A 15,476-nucleotide genomic window follows, 5' to 3' on the forward strand; every position below is an offset into this window, starting at 1 on the left:
CTCACCTGTCTCGTTCTGTCCTGTCCTTTGCCATCCCATCATCCGAGCCCTGTCCTGCTCTGTCCTGCCCTGTTAGATCGGTCCTCTACTACTGCTCCAATCCACTGTGTCATGCCAGCCTTTCCTTCCCTGTAGGCAATCTTGGAAGCGCCCGACAGACAGTTAACACTGAACGAAATTTATAACTGGTTTACAAGAATGTTCGCATACTTCCGGAGAAACACAGCCACTTGGAAGGTCAGTGTCATAAAAAAACTCAATTCCTTATATGTACGTTTTTAAATAAACCATTGACTGTATAATATAAAAAATATCAGACATTTAGAAAGACCTGCATTAATGTCGCAATTTTCGTAACCTCAGAGCATCACAAAGTGTTTTTTGATGTGTAGTCACTGCTTTAATGTGGCAGAAAGGGCAGCCAATTTGCACACAGCAAACTTCCACAAACACCAGATATTGGTGAGATAATCTGCTTCAGTGACGCTGTTTGAAGGGGAGTTGTTGGTCAGGACATCAGAAGAACTCTCCTGCTCTTCTTCAAAATTGTGCCATGAGATCGTTACATCCAGCTGAAAGGGCAGCTGGTGCCTCGGTTTAACATCTTTCTGACAGTGCGGTATTCCCTCTGCCTTCCATTCAGGATGACCATTGTTGAATGTCGTAAAAACCCTTGTGGCTCACCAAGACCGGTCCTCACCTGGTCTGGCCTGTCAGTGTTTCAGCAATGGTATGCTTTGGCAATTACATTGTTAAAGACAGGTGATGACGAATGGACAATGTTGGTTACGGGGAACCATAAGGAGTTGCAACTCTACTGCGCTGTATGAAGAATAAACTTGCTGAAGGTAAAAGACAAGCTGCTTTATTATTCCTCATCCATCTTAAAATGTGACTCTGTGAATGAGTAGAAAAAAGCAGTCACTCAATAAATTGGCACAGCCATAGATGCCGTTTAAGGACATGGCAGGCTGTTGCCTCCATTAAATGCTGCCCAATATTTCAGTAAGTGAGAGGTCAATCTATGGAAAAGACTCCAGAGTGAGACAGTGGATAGTTCTCGTATTAATTAATTCAAATACAAATTAGATTGATTTCAGTAAGTAACATTTTGAGAACCTGTGAGCAATTTGAGACATGGGCCGGGATTTTCCGAATTCCCGGCCGAGTGTTGATGCCGCCGTCAAAACCGGCGCAAGTGGCGCCGGCATCAACGGGCCTCCAGACCCAGGCATTCACCCCTTCCTAGGGGGCTAGAAGGGCGGTGGAGTGCTGTTCGCTGCTCCGGCGCCGAAAGTCGGCGTGCCACAGCCAGCGCGGGTCCGCGCATGTGTGCACCACAGCCGGCGCTGGTCCGCGAATGCGCGACACGGCCATCTCCATGTCAGCCCGTGGGCAACATGGCGGAGCCCTACAGGGGCCTGGCGTGGAGGAATGTAGGCCCCTCCCCGGAATGAGCCTGCCCGCTGATCGGTTACCCCGATCGCGGGCCTGGCCACCGTGGAAGTCCCCCCCCCCCGCCCCCCCGGAGTCGGCTCCCCCCCCCACCCGCCAGGACAGCCCCCGCAGCTAGAACGGTGAGGTCCAGTCGGGTAGGACCATACGTAAACGACGCCAGCGGGACTCGGCGGGCACTTGGCCCATCGGGCACGGAGAATCGCCCGGGGGGGGGGAACTTTCAACAGCCCCCGACCACCGGTGTGGTTGGCGCCGATTCTCCGGTCGCATCGGAGTGGCGTGTCGGGATTCGCACATCCTCCGGCGATTCTCCGACCCGCGCGGGATCGGAGAATCCGGCCATGATGTTTAGTGACGGTATCTTTCTTGGGTGGGGGCGCGGTTGGTGGAGGGCAGGTGACTTTGGGCCTGTGGTTCCCAAAGCTCTCACTCTCCTGAGATTTCCTCACCTCATGTCTGTGTCTATTGGAGACTTATTGATCACTGTGATTGGTCAATAACTCCATTATCATTGTATCATGTTACTACCAGACTGGGAGAAGAAAATCTCCAGTCTTTAGTTGTCTTGAAATCCTTATGCTGTTTAGGAATGTTTTCTGAAGAATTTCTTTCTTCTCATTTTTGAATCCCACTTCACCTTTCTGTAAAATTCAACACTGGAATCTGCAGAGTTCACATCAGAACAGCACCAGAAGTGCGCTTGTTATTGGTGGGAAAGCCTGTCAAATCTGTCCAACCACACTTGCAGTCCTGTACACACAGTTCTGGTCTCCATATTACAAAAATAATATAAGGCAGCAGAGAAGTGATAAAAATTATTTACATGATTATACTAGAATTTAGACCTTTTGACTGTCAAGAAAAACAAAACAAGCTGGGGCTCTTTGCTGTAAAATGAAAACGTATAAGCCGTGATTTGATGAATGTAAGAAATTGTGATATATTATATTTTGTTGCAATGATGTTATTAAAAACTCTGGGTTCAAATACAGACAGGCAGTGGGCGGGTTCGACGGCGTCAACAAGGCCTCAGGAGCAGTGATTCTGACCCTACAAGGGGCCAGCTGCCGGTCCCGGCGTCAGATGGGCGCTGCGGGTCTGCGCATGCGCAGTGGGACAGGCGCAATTTCCGCGCATGCGCGATGGCTCCCTTCTCCGCGCCTCCCTGACACAACATGGCGTAGGGCTACAGGGGCCGGCACGGAACCATAGAGGCCCCCAGCCTGAGAGGCCAGCCCGCTGATCGGTAGGCCCTGAGCGTGGGCCATGCCACAGCGGAGGCCCCCCCTGGGATCGGATCCCACCCGCCCCCCCCCCCCCCCCCCCCCCCCCCCCCCCCGCCCACCAGGCTGCCCCCGGATCCATTCACGCCGAGGTACCATCAGGTAAGACCAGGTTAGAGCGACGCTGGCGTGACTCAGGTTTTATTGTACGGCCGCTGAACCCATCCCGGGCCTAGAATCGGCAGGGGTGCCGCTGCAGTGCCGAGAAAGATCCCGATATTCGGCACTTCTTACAACCAGGTCCCCTACGCATGGCCACTCAGTCCCGGGCGGCAGGTGGATCCAGCGAAATGTGAGCAAAATGGCTCATTTAAATAGGCTGCTCTGGATCATGCCCAGTGCGACATTTCGAGCATCGCGTATCTCGCAAGAGGCCGCTCGCAAGATTCAGCAGCCTCGTCCCGACACCAAGTCGGGTGCAAACAGGCCTGTGAATCTCCCCCTCTGTCTTATCATCGGTTCCTTCTGCCAAAAAAATTCAAAAGACGGATTAATTCATCATTTCCATCAGAGGCCACTGGTTATTTACACTGACTGAATGATGAGGCAATCCTTGAGTCAGGAACAACACTGAGTAATTTTGGGAATGGAAAGGCATCAAATCCCACAAAATCCTCCATCCAAACATTTTTTTATTTTTAAATTTAGAGTACCCAATTCATTTTTTTCAATTAAGCGGCAATTTAGCATGGCCAACCCACCTACCCTGCATGTCTTTGGGTTGTGGGGGCGAAACCCACGCAAACACGGGGAGAATGTGCAAACTCCACACGGACAGTGACCCAGAGCCGGGATTGAACCCGGGTCCTCAGCGCCATGAGGCAGCAGTGTTAACCACTGTGCCATCGTGCTGCCCCTTGAATCATAGAGAGTTAAGTGAAAGGTGCTGTACGAATATGGGTTGTTATTGTTGTTATGCTTCTTGAAAGAATGCTCGAAGTCGTCTTTAGGTTAAGGATGATTTATTGTGTCCCACAATAAATTACAGATTACACTTGATAAAAGGCTGCTCTTCAATGTTCTGCAACTAGGCCCCAAACAGACTAGCACCCTCCAGCTTCTTGCACCTCTTGCCACTCCAACCCCTCCGGTTCCAAGTGCCGGAGGCGGGCCTTCGGCGTTCCTTTTATGGGTGTCCCCGCGCTGCCCCCTGGTGACTCAGGCGAGGATCACCACATCCCCCTTCTTCACTTTTTTTTTTTTTTTTTCGTAGTTGCAGAGCTGTAGTAAAACACAAAGGTAAAGAGTTAGGTTTATATATGTATATACACAGAACAGGGCAGGGCGATGCATTTGTCAGTCCATGTTCACAGGTTCAGACGGTCAGGTGCACGTCTGATCCGTGTAGACCTCCTGAGTGGGCTTGGAGATCCAGGGTCGTTTGTGTCCGTGCGGACATCTGCTGCTGGGGTGTCAGGAAGATGTATGACCGTGTCCTGTGGATCCAGTGTGTCCTGCAGATCGAGTGTCGGAAGGACCCGTGGACGAGGTGTGACCTTCAGAAGGTCTCGCCGATTTCGTCGAACCATTGTTCCATCATCCGACTGCACGACGTAGGACCGTGGCGATGTTAGGCGGAGGACCACCGCCATTTTGGACCAACCCCCAGCTGGGTTTCGCAGCCTCACTGTGTCGCCGATGGCCAACGGTGGCAGTACCTTGGCCTGCTTGTCATAGTGCTGCTTTTGCGCTTGGCGCTGTTGACGCATTTGATCCAGGACAGGCGAGTGATCAGGATTGGTGAAGTGTAGCGCTGGTAAAGTTGTCCGCACATCCCTGTTGAAAAGCATCTGAGCTGGTGATAGTCCCGAGCTCAAAGGTGACGAACGGTACGATAGGAGGGCCAAGTGTACGTCAGATTTGGAGTCCGCAGCCTTGCTGATGAGTTGCTTGACTATGTGGACACCTTTCTCCACCCTGCCATTCGATTGCAGAAAGTGGGGACTCGACGTTATGTGCTGGAAATTGTAAATCTTGGCGAAGTCCGTCCACTCCCAGCTGGCAAAACAAGGACCATTGTCGGACATGACCGTCCGTGGGATGCCATGCCTGGAGAAAGTTTCTTTGCAGGCCTTGATGACGGCTGCTGCTGTGAGATCCGGGAGTTGCAGGACTTCCGGGAAGTTGGAGAAGTAGTCAATGATCAGGACATAGTTGCGGCCCATGGAGTGGAACAAATCAATGCCCACTTTGTCCCATGGTGACGTGGCCATCTCATGCTGCTGCAGTGGCTCCTTGCATTGTGCCGGTCGATGTCTTTGGCACGTGTCACAGGAGAGCACCATGTTGGTGATGTCCTCGTTAATCCCTGGCCAGTAAACAGATTGGCGCGCTCTCCTTTTGCATTTTTCGGCAACAAGGTGCCCTTCGTGAATCCTGTGGAGGATGTCCGCCCGGAGAGCCATTGGAATGACGATCCTGTCGTTCCGCAGTATAATGCCATCGACCACGGATAGTTCAGTCTTGACATTCTGGAACTGTGGGCACCGCCCCTTTGGCCAGCCATGCTGCAGGTTGTGTAGGACTTGAAGGAGGGTGGCGTCCTCCTGTGTCGCCTGACGAATTTGCTGCAGCTTCTCATCCGTTGCCGGGAGCGTCTCCTTGCACCACTGTGCATGAGCTTCCACATCATTGATGGACGCCAGTGGCGGGTTGTCAGCGTCCATGGCTCGTGATAACGTGTCAGCTATCACAAGGTCCTTGCCAGGGGTGTAGACCAGCGTGAAGTCGTACCTGCGCAACTTCATCATCATGCGCTGTAGGCGCGGCGTCATATCATTGAGGTCCTTGTCAATGATATTGACCAGCGGCCTATGATCCGTTTCCACGATGAAAGTGGGGAGACCGTACACATAGTGGTGGAATTTGGTCACTCCTGTTATTAGCCCTAGGCACTCCTTTTCTATCTGTGCATACCTGCACTCTGTGGCGGTCATCGCCCGTGAAGCGTAAGCCACTGGAACCCAGTCCAACTGGTCATCCTGTTGCAGTAGCACAGCACCAATCCCATGTTGACTGGCGTCAGTGGAGATCTTGGTAGGTTTCACCGGGTCAAAAAATGCAAGCGTTGGAGCTGCCATCAGCTGGTATCTTAGATCATCCCATTCAGCCTGGTGAGCCTGGGTCCAGGCAAACTCCGTGTCCTTCCGTGTCACGTTCCTCAACGCCTTTGTCCGTGCTGCCAGGTTGGGTATGAATTTACCAAGGAAGTTGACGAATCCCAGGAACCTTAGAACCGCTTTCTTGTCCTGTGGTCGCTGCATGCTCTGAATTGCAGCGATCTTCTCAGCGTCCGGCTTCACCCCGTGCTCTGAGATTGTGTCGCCCAGGAATGTCAGAGAGGACTGTGCGAAAGTGCACTTGGCCCGGTTGAGCTTGAGTCCAAAGTGGTGTATCCTCTGGAAGACTTGCTTCACCCTCGCAATATGGTCTTTCTCCGTCGCCGACCATATGATGATGTCATCCACATAGACACGTACGCCTTCGATGCCTTCTACCATCTGCTCCATGATTCTGTGGAAGATTTCGGATGCAGATATAATGCCGAAGGGCATCCGATTATAGCAGTACCTTCCAAACGGCGTGTTGAAGGTGCATAGCAGACGGCTGGACTCATCGAGCTGCATTTGCCAGAAACCCTGTGAGGCATCAAGCTTGGTGAAGATGCGAGCGTTTGCCATTTCGCTCGTGATTTCCTCGCGCTTGGGGATCGGGTAGTGTTCCCTGCGAATGTTCTTATTCAGGTCTTTGGGATCTAGACAGATCCGAAGTTCACCAGACGGCTTCTTGACGCACACCAGCGAGCTGACCCAGTCGGTCGGCTGTGTGACTCTTGAGATGACGCCTTGAGTCTGGAGACGCTGAAGTTCGGCTTTTAGCTTGTCCCGCAATGGAGCCGGGACCCTCCGTGGGGCATGAACAACCGGTATGGCTGTCTCTTTGAGCAAGATTCTGTACGTGTAGGGCAGTGTACCCATGCCCGAGAAAACGTCGGGGTAGTCGGTGAGTAGCAGCTGTATGTCCTCGTAAATGCGTGATGATGCAGCCGTGTGCATGAAAATCCGCTGAATGAGCTGCAAATCCTTGCAGGCTTGAGCGCCGAGCAGCGAGGACCTGTTGTCTTCCACAATCTCAAAGCGTAGGCCTGTTACGACAGTTTTGTTGGCAACTTGTAGGTGGCAGGATCCCTTGGAGATGATCGGGTTGCCGTTGTAGTCAGTGAGCTTGCATGCTGCAGGTAACACCTCGTGCGTCCCTGGGACCGATGCGAGATCTTTGCTCGTTAGCAAGTTTGCTGAGGCTCCCGTGTCCAGTTTGAACGTGATGGGGAAGTCCTGTACGTGCACCGTGGCAGTCCATTCACTTGCAGAGTTGATGGCATGCACGTGTCGAGGTTGTGTCGTCAGCTCCTGTGGTCCCGCTGTGGCATTAATAATGCCAATGCTGTACGTGTGCTCCCAGGAGTTGAATTCTTCATGGTCGGAAAAATTGTCGCCGGGAGCCTGAGTGTTCGTGACATCAACCGTGCGGACTTTCAGGTTGCCATGCCGTTGAGTGGACGAGTGAAATTTAGCTGTGGATTGACATTGGGAGGCAAAGTGATTCATTTTTGAACACTTTCTGCACCTTTTTCCTTGGGCAGGACATTGCCCTTTTAAGTGGGAGGAGCCGCAGTAATGACACGTCATGACGTCATGCGTATGCTGCGTTCGCGCATGCGCATTGCGGTTTTCAGACCAGGGCCGGTATTGCGAGTAGTGCGCATGCGCGGACCGATCACTTCCGGGATCGCGTCTTTCAGGACGGTGCGCATGCGCAGACGGGCCAGAGAACGGAAGAGACGGCCTGGAAAACGGAAGAGACGACCTGTGAGGGGAATTCACCATCTTTATATCGTCCTCGTGGTGGATGTTTTGTAAGGAATGTTTTTCAAATAGCTCCTGTACCTGCTGCATTTTCTGCTCCTGTAACAAGCATTTTTCTATGGTAGTTTTTAGTGTTAAATCGTTTTGCAGTAATAGTGAGTCTCTTAGTTTTTTGTCAGCAAGACCATAGATTAGCTGATCTCTGATGAGTGAGTTTGTTAAATCACCAAAGTTGCAGCCTTGTGCCAGCAAGCGTAACTCTGTGACCAAGTGGGTGATAGTCTCCCCTTGTTTTTGGAGTCTGTGACGGAGGGTGAATCTTTCAATGATTTCATTTGATTGAGACTTATAGTGTTCATCCAATTTTGCCATTATCACTTGAAACTTAGTTTTGTCTTCAGTATCCGCATATGTGAACGAGTTATATGTGTCTACCAGTTGCTGGCCACACGATGTGATTAAAAGTGCAATTTTCTTTCCATCGGTGGCTGTATGTAAGTCCTGAGCTAACAAGTACATTTCAAATTGTTGTTTGAACATTTTCCAATTATAATTTAAATTACCTGTAGCTCTCATTGGCGCTGGAAGTACCGTGTGTTCCATTGTTGCAGAAAGTCGTCTGAAGTTGAGAGGCTGCAAAGTCTGGTGGCCTGCCTGTTGCTGGTGCTTCTTCTTTGTCTGCTGTCTTTGTCTTTCTTTGTCTTGCTGGTAGCGCTGGTTCCCTCTGTTCAGAGAATCCACTCCTGGTACCATGTTATGCTTCTTGAAAGAATGCTCGAAGTCGTCTTTAGGTTAAGGATGATTTATTGTGTCCCACAATAAATTACAGATTACACTTGATAAAAGGCTGCTCTTCAATGTTCTGCAACTAGGCCCCAAACAGACTAGCACCCTCCAGCTTCTTGCACCTCTTGCCACTCCAACCCCTCCGGTTCCAAGTGCCGGAGGCGGGCCTTCGGCGTTCCTTTTATGGGTGTCCCCGCGCTGCCCCCTGGTGACTCAGGCGAGGATCACCACAATTGTCGTGACGTTTGAATCAATGTGTTTGTGTGCTAATGCTTAGACGTGTCTTTTGTGTTGTCATATGTTGTGTGTGTCTGAGTGTATATAATACACTGCAATTAGGTGTGTGTGTTTCTGTGTGTCTTTGTGCGTGCCTGTGTCTCTGCATGTCTCTGCATGTCTCTGCGTGTCTCTGCGTGTCTCTGCATGTTTGTGTGTCTGTATGTGTCTGTCTGTGTATCTCTCTGTGTCTCTCTATGTCTCTGTGTCTCTGTGTTTCTGCGTCTCTGTGTGCCTCTGCATGCCCCTGCGTGTCTCTACGTGTCTCGGCATGTCTGTGTGTCTCTATGTGTCTCTGTCTGTGTCTCTCTGTGTGTCTCTCTATGTCTCTGTGTCTCTGTGTTTCTGCGTCTCTGTGTGTCTGCATGTTGCAGTGTGTCTCTGTGTGTCTCTGTGTCTCTGCACGTCTCTGTGTGTCTCTGCATGTTGCAGTGTGTCTCTGTGTCTCTGCACGTCTCTGTGTGTCTCTGTGTCTCTGCACGTCTCTGTGTGTCTCTGTGTGTCTCTGCATGTTGCAGTGTGTCTCTGTGTGTCTCTGCACGTCTCTGTGTGTCTCTGTGTCTCTGCGCGTCTCTGCGCGTCTGTGTGTCTCTGCGTGCCTCTGTGTGTCTCTGCATGTTGCAGCGTGTCTCTGTGTCTCTGTGTGTCTGCATGTTGCAGTGTGTCTCTGTGTGTCTCTGTGTCTCTCTGTGTGTCTCTGTGTGTCTCTGCATGTTGCAGCGTGTCTCTGTGTGTCTCTGCATGTTGCAGTGTGTCTCTGTGTGTCTCTGTGTCTCTCTGTGTGTCTCTGTGTGTCTCTGCATGTTGCAGCGTGTCTCTGTGTGTCTCTGCATGTTGCAGTGTGTCTCTGTGTCTCTCTGTGTGTCTCTGTGTGTCTCTGCATGTTGCAGTGTGTCTCTGTGTGTTTCTGCATGTTGCAGTGTGTCTCTGTGTGTCTCTGTGTGTCTCTGTGTGTTTCTGCATGTTGCAGTGTGTCACTGTGTGTCTCTGCATGTTGCAGTGTGTCACTGTGTGTCTCTGCATGTTGCAGCGTGTCTCTGCGTGTCTCTGCATGTTGCAGTGTGTCTCTGTGTGTCTCTGTGTGTCTCTGCATGTTGCAGTGTGTCTCTGCGTGTCTCTGCATGTTGCAGTGTGTCTCTGTGTGTCTCTGTGTGTCTCTGCATGTTGCAGTGTGTCTCTGTGTGTCTCTGCATGTTGCAGTGTGTCTCTGTGTGTCTCTGTGTGTCTCTGCATGTTGCAGTGTGTCTCTGTGTGTCTCTGCATGCCTCTGCATGTCACAGTGTGTCTCTGTGTGTCTCTGTGTGTCTCTGCATGTTGCAGTGTGTCTCTGTGTGTCTCTGCATGCCTCTGCATGTCTGTGTGTCTCTGTGTGTTGCAGTGTGTCTCTGTGTGTCTCTGTGTGTCTCTGTGTGTCTCTGTGTGTCTCTGCATGTTGCAGTGTGTCTCTGTGTGTCTCTGCATGTTGCAGTGTGTCTCTGTGTGTCTCTGTGTGTCTCTGCATGTTGCAGTGTGTCTCTGTGTGTCTCTGCATGTTGCAGTGTGTCTCTGTGTGTCTCTGTGTGTCTCTGCATGTTGCAGTGTGTCTCTGTGTGTCTCTGCATGCCTCTGCATGTCACAGTGTGTCTCTGTGTGTCTCTGTGTGTCTCTGCATGTTGCAGTGTGTCTCTGTGTGTCTCTGCATGCCTCTGCATGTCTGTGTGTCTCTGTGTGTTGCAGTGTGTCTCTGTGTGTCTCTGTGTGTCTCTGTGTGTCTCTGTGTGTCTCTGCATGTTGCAGTGTGTCTCTGTGTGTCTCTGCATGTTGCAGTGTGTCTCTGTGTGTCTCTGTGTGTCTCTGCATGTTGCAGTGTGTCTCTGTGTGTCTCTGTGTGTCTCTGCATGTTGCAGTGTGTCTCTGTGTGTCTCTGTGTGTCTCTGTGTGTTTCTGCATGTCGCAGTGTGTCTCTGTGTCTCTGCGTGTCCCTGCATGTCTCTGTGTGTCTGTGTGTCTCTGTGTGTTTCTGCATGTCGCAGTGTGTCTGTGTGTCTCTGCGTGTCCCTGCATGTCTCTGTGTCTCTGTGTGTCTCTGTGTGTTTCTGCATGTCGCAGTGTGTCTCTGTGTCTCTGCGTGTCCCTGCATGCCCCTACGTGTCCCTACATGTCTCTGTGTGTCTGTGTGTCTCTGAGTGTCTCTGTGCCTGTGTCTCTGAGTGTCTGTGTGCCTTTGTGTGTCTGTGTGAGTCTCTGTGTCCCTGTTAGTCTGCGTGTTTGCGTGTCTCTGCGTATCTCTGTGTCGCTGCATGTCTCTGCATTTCTGTGTGTCTATGTGTCTCTCTCTGTGTCTCTGAATGTCTGTGTCTATCTGTCTCTCTGTGTATCTATGTCTTTGTGTCTCTGCGTATCTCTGTCTCTCTGAGTGTCTCTGTGTGTCTCTGTGTGTCTCTGCGTGTCTCTGTGCCTGTGTGTCTCTGTGTCTGCGTGTCTGCGTGGCTCTGTGTGACTCTGTTTGTTTGCGTGTCTCTGCGGGTTTCTGTGTCTGTGTGTGTCATCGGGCCCGCCAGCAGGGTTTTCTGGCCCTGCCGTTGTCAACGGGAAGCTCGTGCACCGTCGGGATGGGACCGGAATATCCCGCTGGCGTGAATAGCCGGTAAATTCCACCCATCGCGTCTGTGCGCGTGCGTGTGTGGGTCTGCGTGAAAATCCCCCGTCAGGCAGGATAGGTCTTTGTTGTGTTTTCTTGATTAACTCCACACTCTGGGCTCACACGCATGAAGATTCACTACCTGGAGACGTGTTTGTTCCTCTGTCACAGGCTGAATCTGGAGATGGGCAGGAAACTGGGGAACCATTTTTTAAAAACCTGTATTTGTGGATTAATTCAATAGCAGAAGAATAAAATATATAATCTGTAAACTCAGAAACTAAACCAAACAAGGGGGGAAATATACACCGAATAGCTAGCTCTGCGTGGCCTGAACAATTGCTGTATAATTGATGCTATGACTATCAGGAACAAGTTAATTTAAGCTCATCACTATGCGATTAAATGTCCTTGGGAGATTTGGTGTGGTTATTTCAATCAGAGCTAGGTGAGTGTCAGTCACACAGCCACATAAACAAGTGTTTTAATGTGATTATGAGCAAATCATTGAGAGGCCTATTTATCTTGCTTCTGCACTGGGATTTTTTTTTTGTCTGTCTTTAATATGGGAGGCGGTGACATTTCAAACCAGCTGAGCCGTTTCCGAGACAGAACACGAGGGCTTTATCTCTGAGGAAGCTAAATAGAGTGTCACTGCAGCTTCATTAAAAATTCACACTTACAACATAGAGAGCTACTGACCCAATCCCACTGAACCTGGAGCTGGAGCGGAAATGTGTCTTCAAGGAGGGACTTGAGGGGAGAGGGCATTTAGAAATGCTTCCTCGCTGATACGACCTGAAACCATTTAGTATTTAGGAAGATGCCCCCAAAGCGACCCCAGTCGAGTTGTCTGCTGTGACTCAGTGGGCAACAATCTCACCTCTGAGTCACACGGTTCTGGGTTCAAGTCCCACTCCTGGGCTTCAGTGAAAAAGGCGAGGCTGGGACTCCAGGGCAGTACGCGCGGAGTGCTGCACTGTCAGAGGAGCTGTCTATCAAATCAGAGGGCCCTGTCTGCCTTCTCCCTTCAGTGTGAAAGATCCCATGGTGCCATTCCCCATCTCCTGGCCAACATTCACCCCGCAACCAACATCCCAGGAACAGATTACCTGGTGAACATCACATTGCCATTGAGGGATTCTGATGTTTTACAAATTGGCTGCTGTGTTTCCTACAGTACAAATGCAGCTAGAGTTCAAAAGTACTTCATTGGCTGCAAAGTGTTTGGGACATTTGGCGGTGCAACAGATTTTTAAAAAGACTTGCATTTACATAGTGCGTTTCCTAACTACCAACATCTCAAAGAACTGCACAGACAACAAAATACTTTTGGAAGTGTAATCCCTGTTACAATATAGGAAATATTACATAATGCAAGACTTGCGTTCTTGTTGTTGAATGTTTACTTTCCAAACATTTAATTCAGTGACAGCATTTGCTACAGAAATTATGTTTCCATTATCTGCGTGACAGGCAGTTTAGACATGAGCTTGTGAATTGCTTTGGCTCAGTGGATAGAACTGCTGTGGAAAGATCGCACAATCTGTGCTGACTCTCAACGGGGGACAATTCCTGAAGGTTCCATTTTTAAATTCTGCCCCGATCTCCCTGTTCTCTGGATCCCCCACCATAGTCTAAGGACCGCCCCCACCCCCCATGCCAAAACCTACCAGTTAGGGGATCCTCAAGACACCCTTACGCCACCTCATAAGGGTAGGGCACACCTGGGCCTGATCCCTGGCAGTGGCAATCTAACACCCAGGCACCTTGGCACTGCCACCCTGGCACTGCCAGGTGCCCAGGTAGCAGTGGCAGGGTGCCACACTGCCCCACCACTCGGGTGCCTGCCAAGGCCTGGAAGGCTCCACCCAGATGCCATTAAGCCTGGTTGTGTGGACCAGTGCATGACGAAGTCTCCCAGGCACAGACAGGGTGAATCCGGAGCAGACATATTTAAGCGTGGCTAACTGCTCACTTAAATATGCAAATCTAGATCCTGCCCAGTGAGGGCGAGATCCAAATCACGACATCTCACGAGATCTCGCGAGGCGTCCCTATCATCACAAATCTCACAAAAGACCATCACGTCCCAAGTCGGGCATGGCGAGGCTGTTCGATCAGGCCCAGGAAGTGTCAAGATCATGCATTAAAAATGGGGACCATTGGGAACCAGTTGATTTATTTGTTGATTTTGTGAGAGTCTCCTCATTTCCCATGTGCACCCCTCCTTTCTCAATGAATCCCCATTCCCTTCCGATTCGGAGAAGGATGTTTTGGATTGGAAACTGATCAATGGGGACAGGATTAAATGTTGGGGGAGAGGCATGATGGGGAGGTGCGGGGAGGGAGGGGGGAGACGTGGAGAGAATCGCTTGTCGGTCAAGAAATAAAGTACTGACAGTGGAAGGAATTGGAGAGAAAAATAATCAAACGCTTCGAGAAAAATCTGAATTAAAATGATCAAAGCTGGACTCAATTTTGTGAAAAGGTAAAGCTTCCAGTTTGTGACGACTGAAAATGGTTTATTCTTTTTCCAGACAATTTCCTCAAAGCCTTCGTTTTAATTTTTTTTGTTGCAGATGTTTTATTTGTATTGTCTTTGATGTTTGACCTTTCAAATTGCTGTTAATGTTTTAACAGAATGAATAAATCTTCTATCACAAATTGGAAATGCAAATATAAATACAGGCCTTTATCTGAAATTGGGGTCATTCTAATTTGCAAAGTTGAGGAGAGCAGCTCTTAATGTGAGGCAGTGTTACTGTGTTCATAATTATATACAGTTAGGTGGCAAAGTGAAGTAAGAGATGGGGGTTGGCGAGAGAGCAGCGTGGAGAGAGACAGTGGAAAGGATCGACAGTGTCGGAAACAGAGAGCGAGAGAGAGACAGGGAGGAAGAAATAAAGAGAGACAGAAACAAGGACAGATAGAGAGATAGAAACAGAGAGAGAGAGGCACACAGATGTGCTGACCAGAGGGGGAGAACGAGACAGAGACAGAAGCAGAGAGAGGGTCACACAGACAAATCGAGAGACAGAAAGACATTGGCTGATTTTTACCGATTATGAGCCACTGGGTGGCTGAAATCCAACAAGCGGCTGGTTTAGCACAGTGGGCTAAATAGCTGGTTTGCGATGCAGAACAAGGCAGCAGCGTGGGTTCAATTCCCGTACTGGCCTCCCCGAACAGGCGCCGGAATGTGGCGACCAGGGGCTTTTCACGGTAACTTCATTTGAAGCCTACTTGTGACAATAAGCGATTATTATTATTATAAGTTGGGGTACCCCCACACTGGAGAGTTACAGCGTGCATTTGGCATCACTGATAGGCTAGTCACCCACAAACATTTGTCTCTGTTTCTGGCTCTGTCTCAATCTCTGATTGAAGGGTGGTAGCTTCCAGTTTGGCAAGGCGCCAGCATGTGCAGTTTCCAGGGCTAGTGCAATGTTTACACTGGCAGGAGGAGGGCGCCATTGAGGCGGGGAGGCCCCGAGTCGACCAGGGCTGGGGGAGGGGTGTCACTTGGATTCATTGCTGATCCTGGGGTCGGGGTGGCGTTGGGGGCGTGCTGCTGGGTCGATTGGGGTCTGGGCGGGGGGGGGGGGGGGAGGGGGGGATAGGCGCAGGGAGGAGATTCGATGAATTGTTGGCCGACGGAGAGCCCGATCACGGATGCTCCTCGGGGTAGGATCCCGGATGAGGGGGAATGTTGAGGAAGTGCTCACTTAATGTCTCCGCCAAGGACACAGGGTCGCGGGAGCTGCCGGGTTGTCTGGCATTTGGGAAACACGACAACAGTGGGCCAATGAACACTTTATGTTAACAAACCCCACAATCCAGTCATCGCATTTAAAGTTCTGACCTGCCTCCTTGAATCTGACTGGCTCACCTCCCGGCCTGAGGTTAAAGCAGAAATGGGCGGGTTCAGGGCGGGTTTGGGTTGGGGACCAGCTTTCTGAGAATGTAACCCCCATCCCCAAAACCTGACCCAAACCCACCTGCTTTGGTCGGCTAAATTTCAGCCTCGGGACAGAGAGACTTGGAAAAGAAGATTTCCCCCGGGATAATGCACTTTCTTTGTTACATAGAACATAGAACAGTACAGCACAGAACAGGCCCTTCGGCCCTCAATGTTGTGCCGAGCCATGATCACCCTACTCAAACCCACGTATCCACCCTATAACC

At 50.5% G+C, this 15,476-nt stretch overlaps 1 protein-coding gene across 5 annotated transcripts in view; it reads left to right on the forward strand.

Annotated features, from left to right (window-relative positions):
- Positions 1 to 15,476, forward strand: part of foxp4 (forkhead box P4) — a 483,722-nt gene that overhangs the window by 440,998 nt on the left and 27,248 nt on the right. For all 5 annotated transcript variants that reach the window (XM_038819852.1, XM_038819849.1, XM_038819853.1 and 2 more), the window contains exon 13: positions 136 to 237. In XM_038819852.1, the coding sequence (XP_038675780.1) occupies positions 136 to 237 (102 nt within the window). The remainder of the gene's footprint in view (positions 1 to 135; positions 238 to 15,476) is intronic.

Source organism: Scyliorhinus canicula, chromosome 15 (assembly GCF_902713615.1).
Source record: "Scyliorhinus canicula chromosome 15, sScyCan1.1, whole genome shotgun sequence".
In the NCBI taxonomy this organism is placed as follows: Eukaryota; Metazoa; Chordata; class Chondrichthyes; order Carcharhiniformes; family Scyliorhinidae; genus Scyliorhinus; species Scyliorhinus canicula.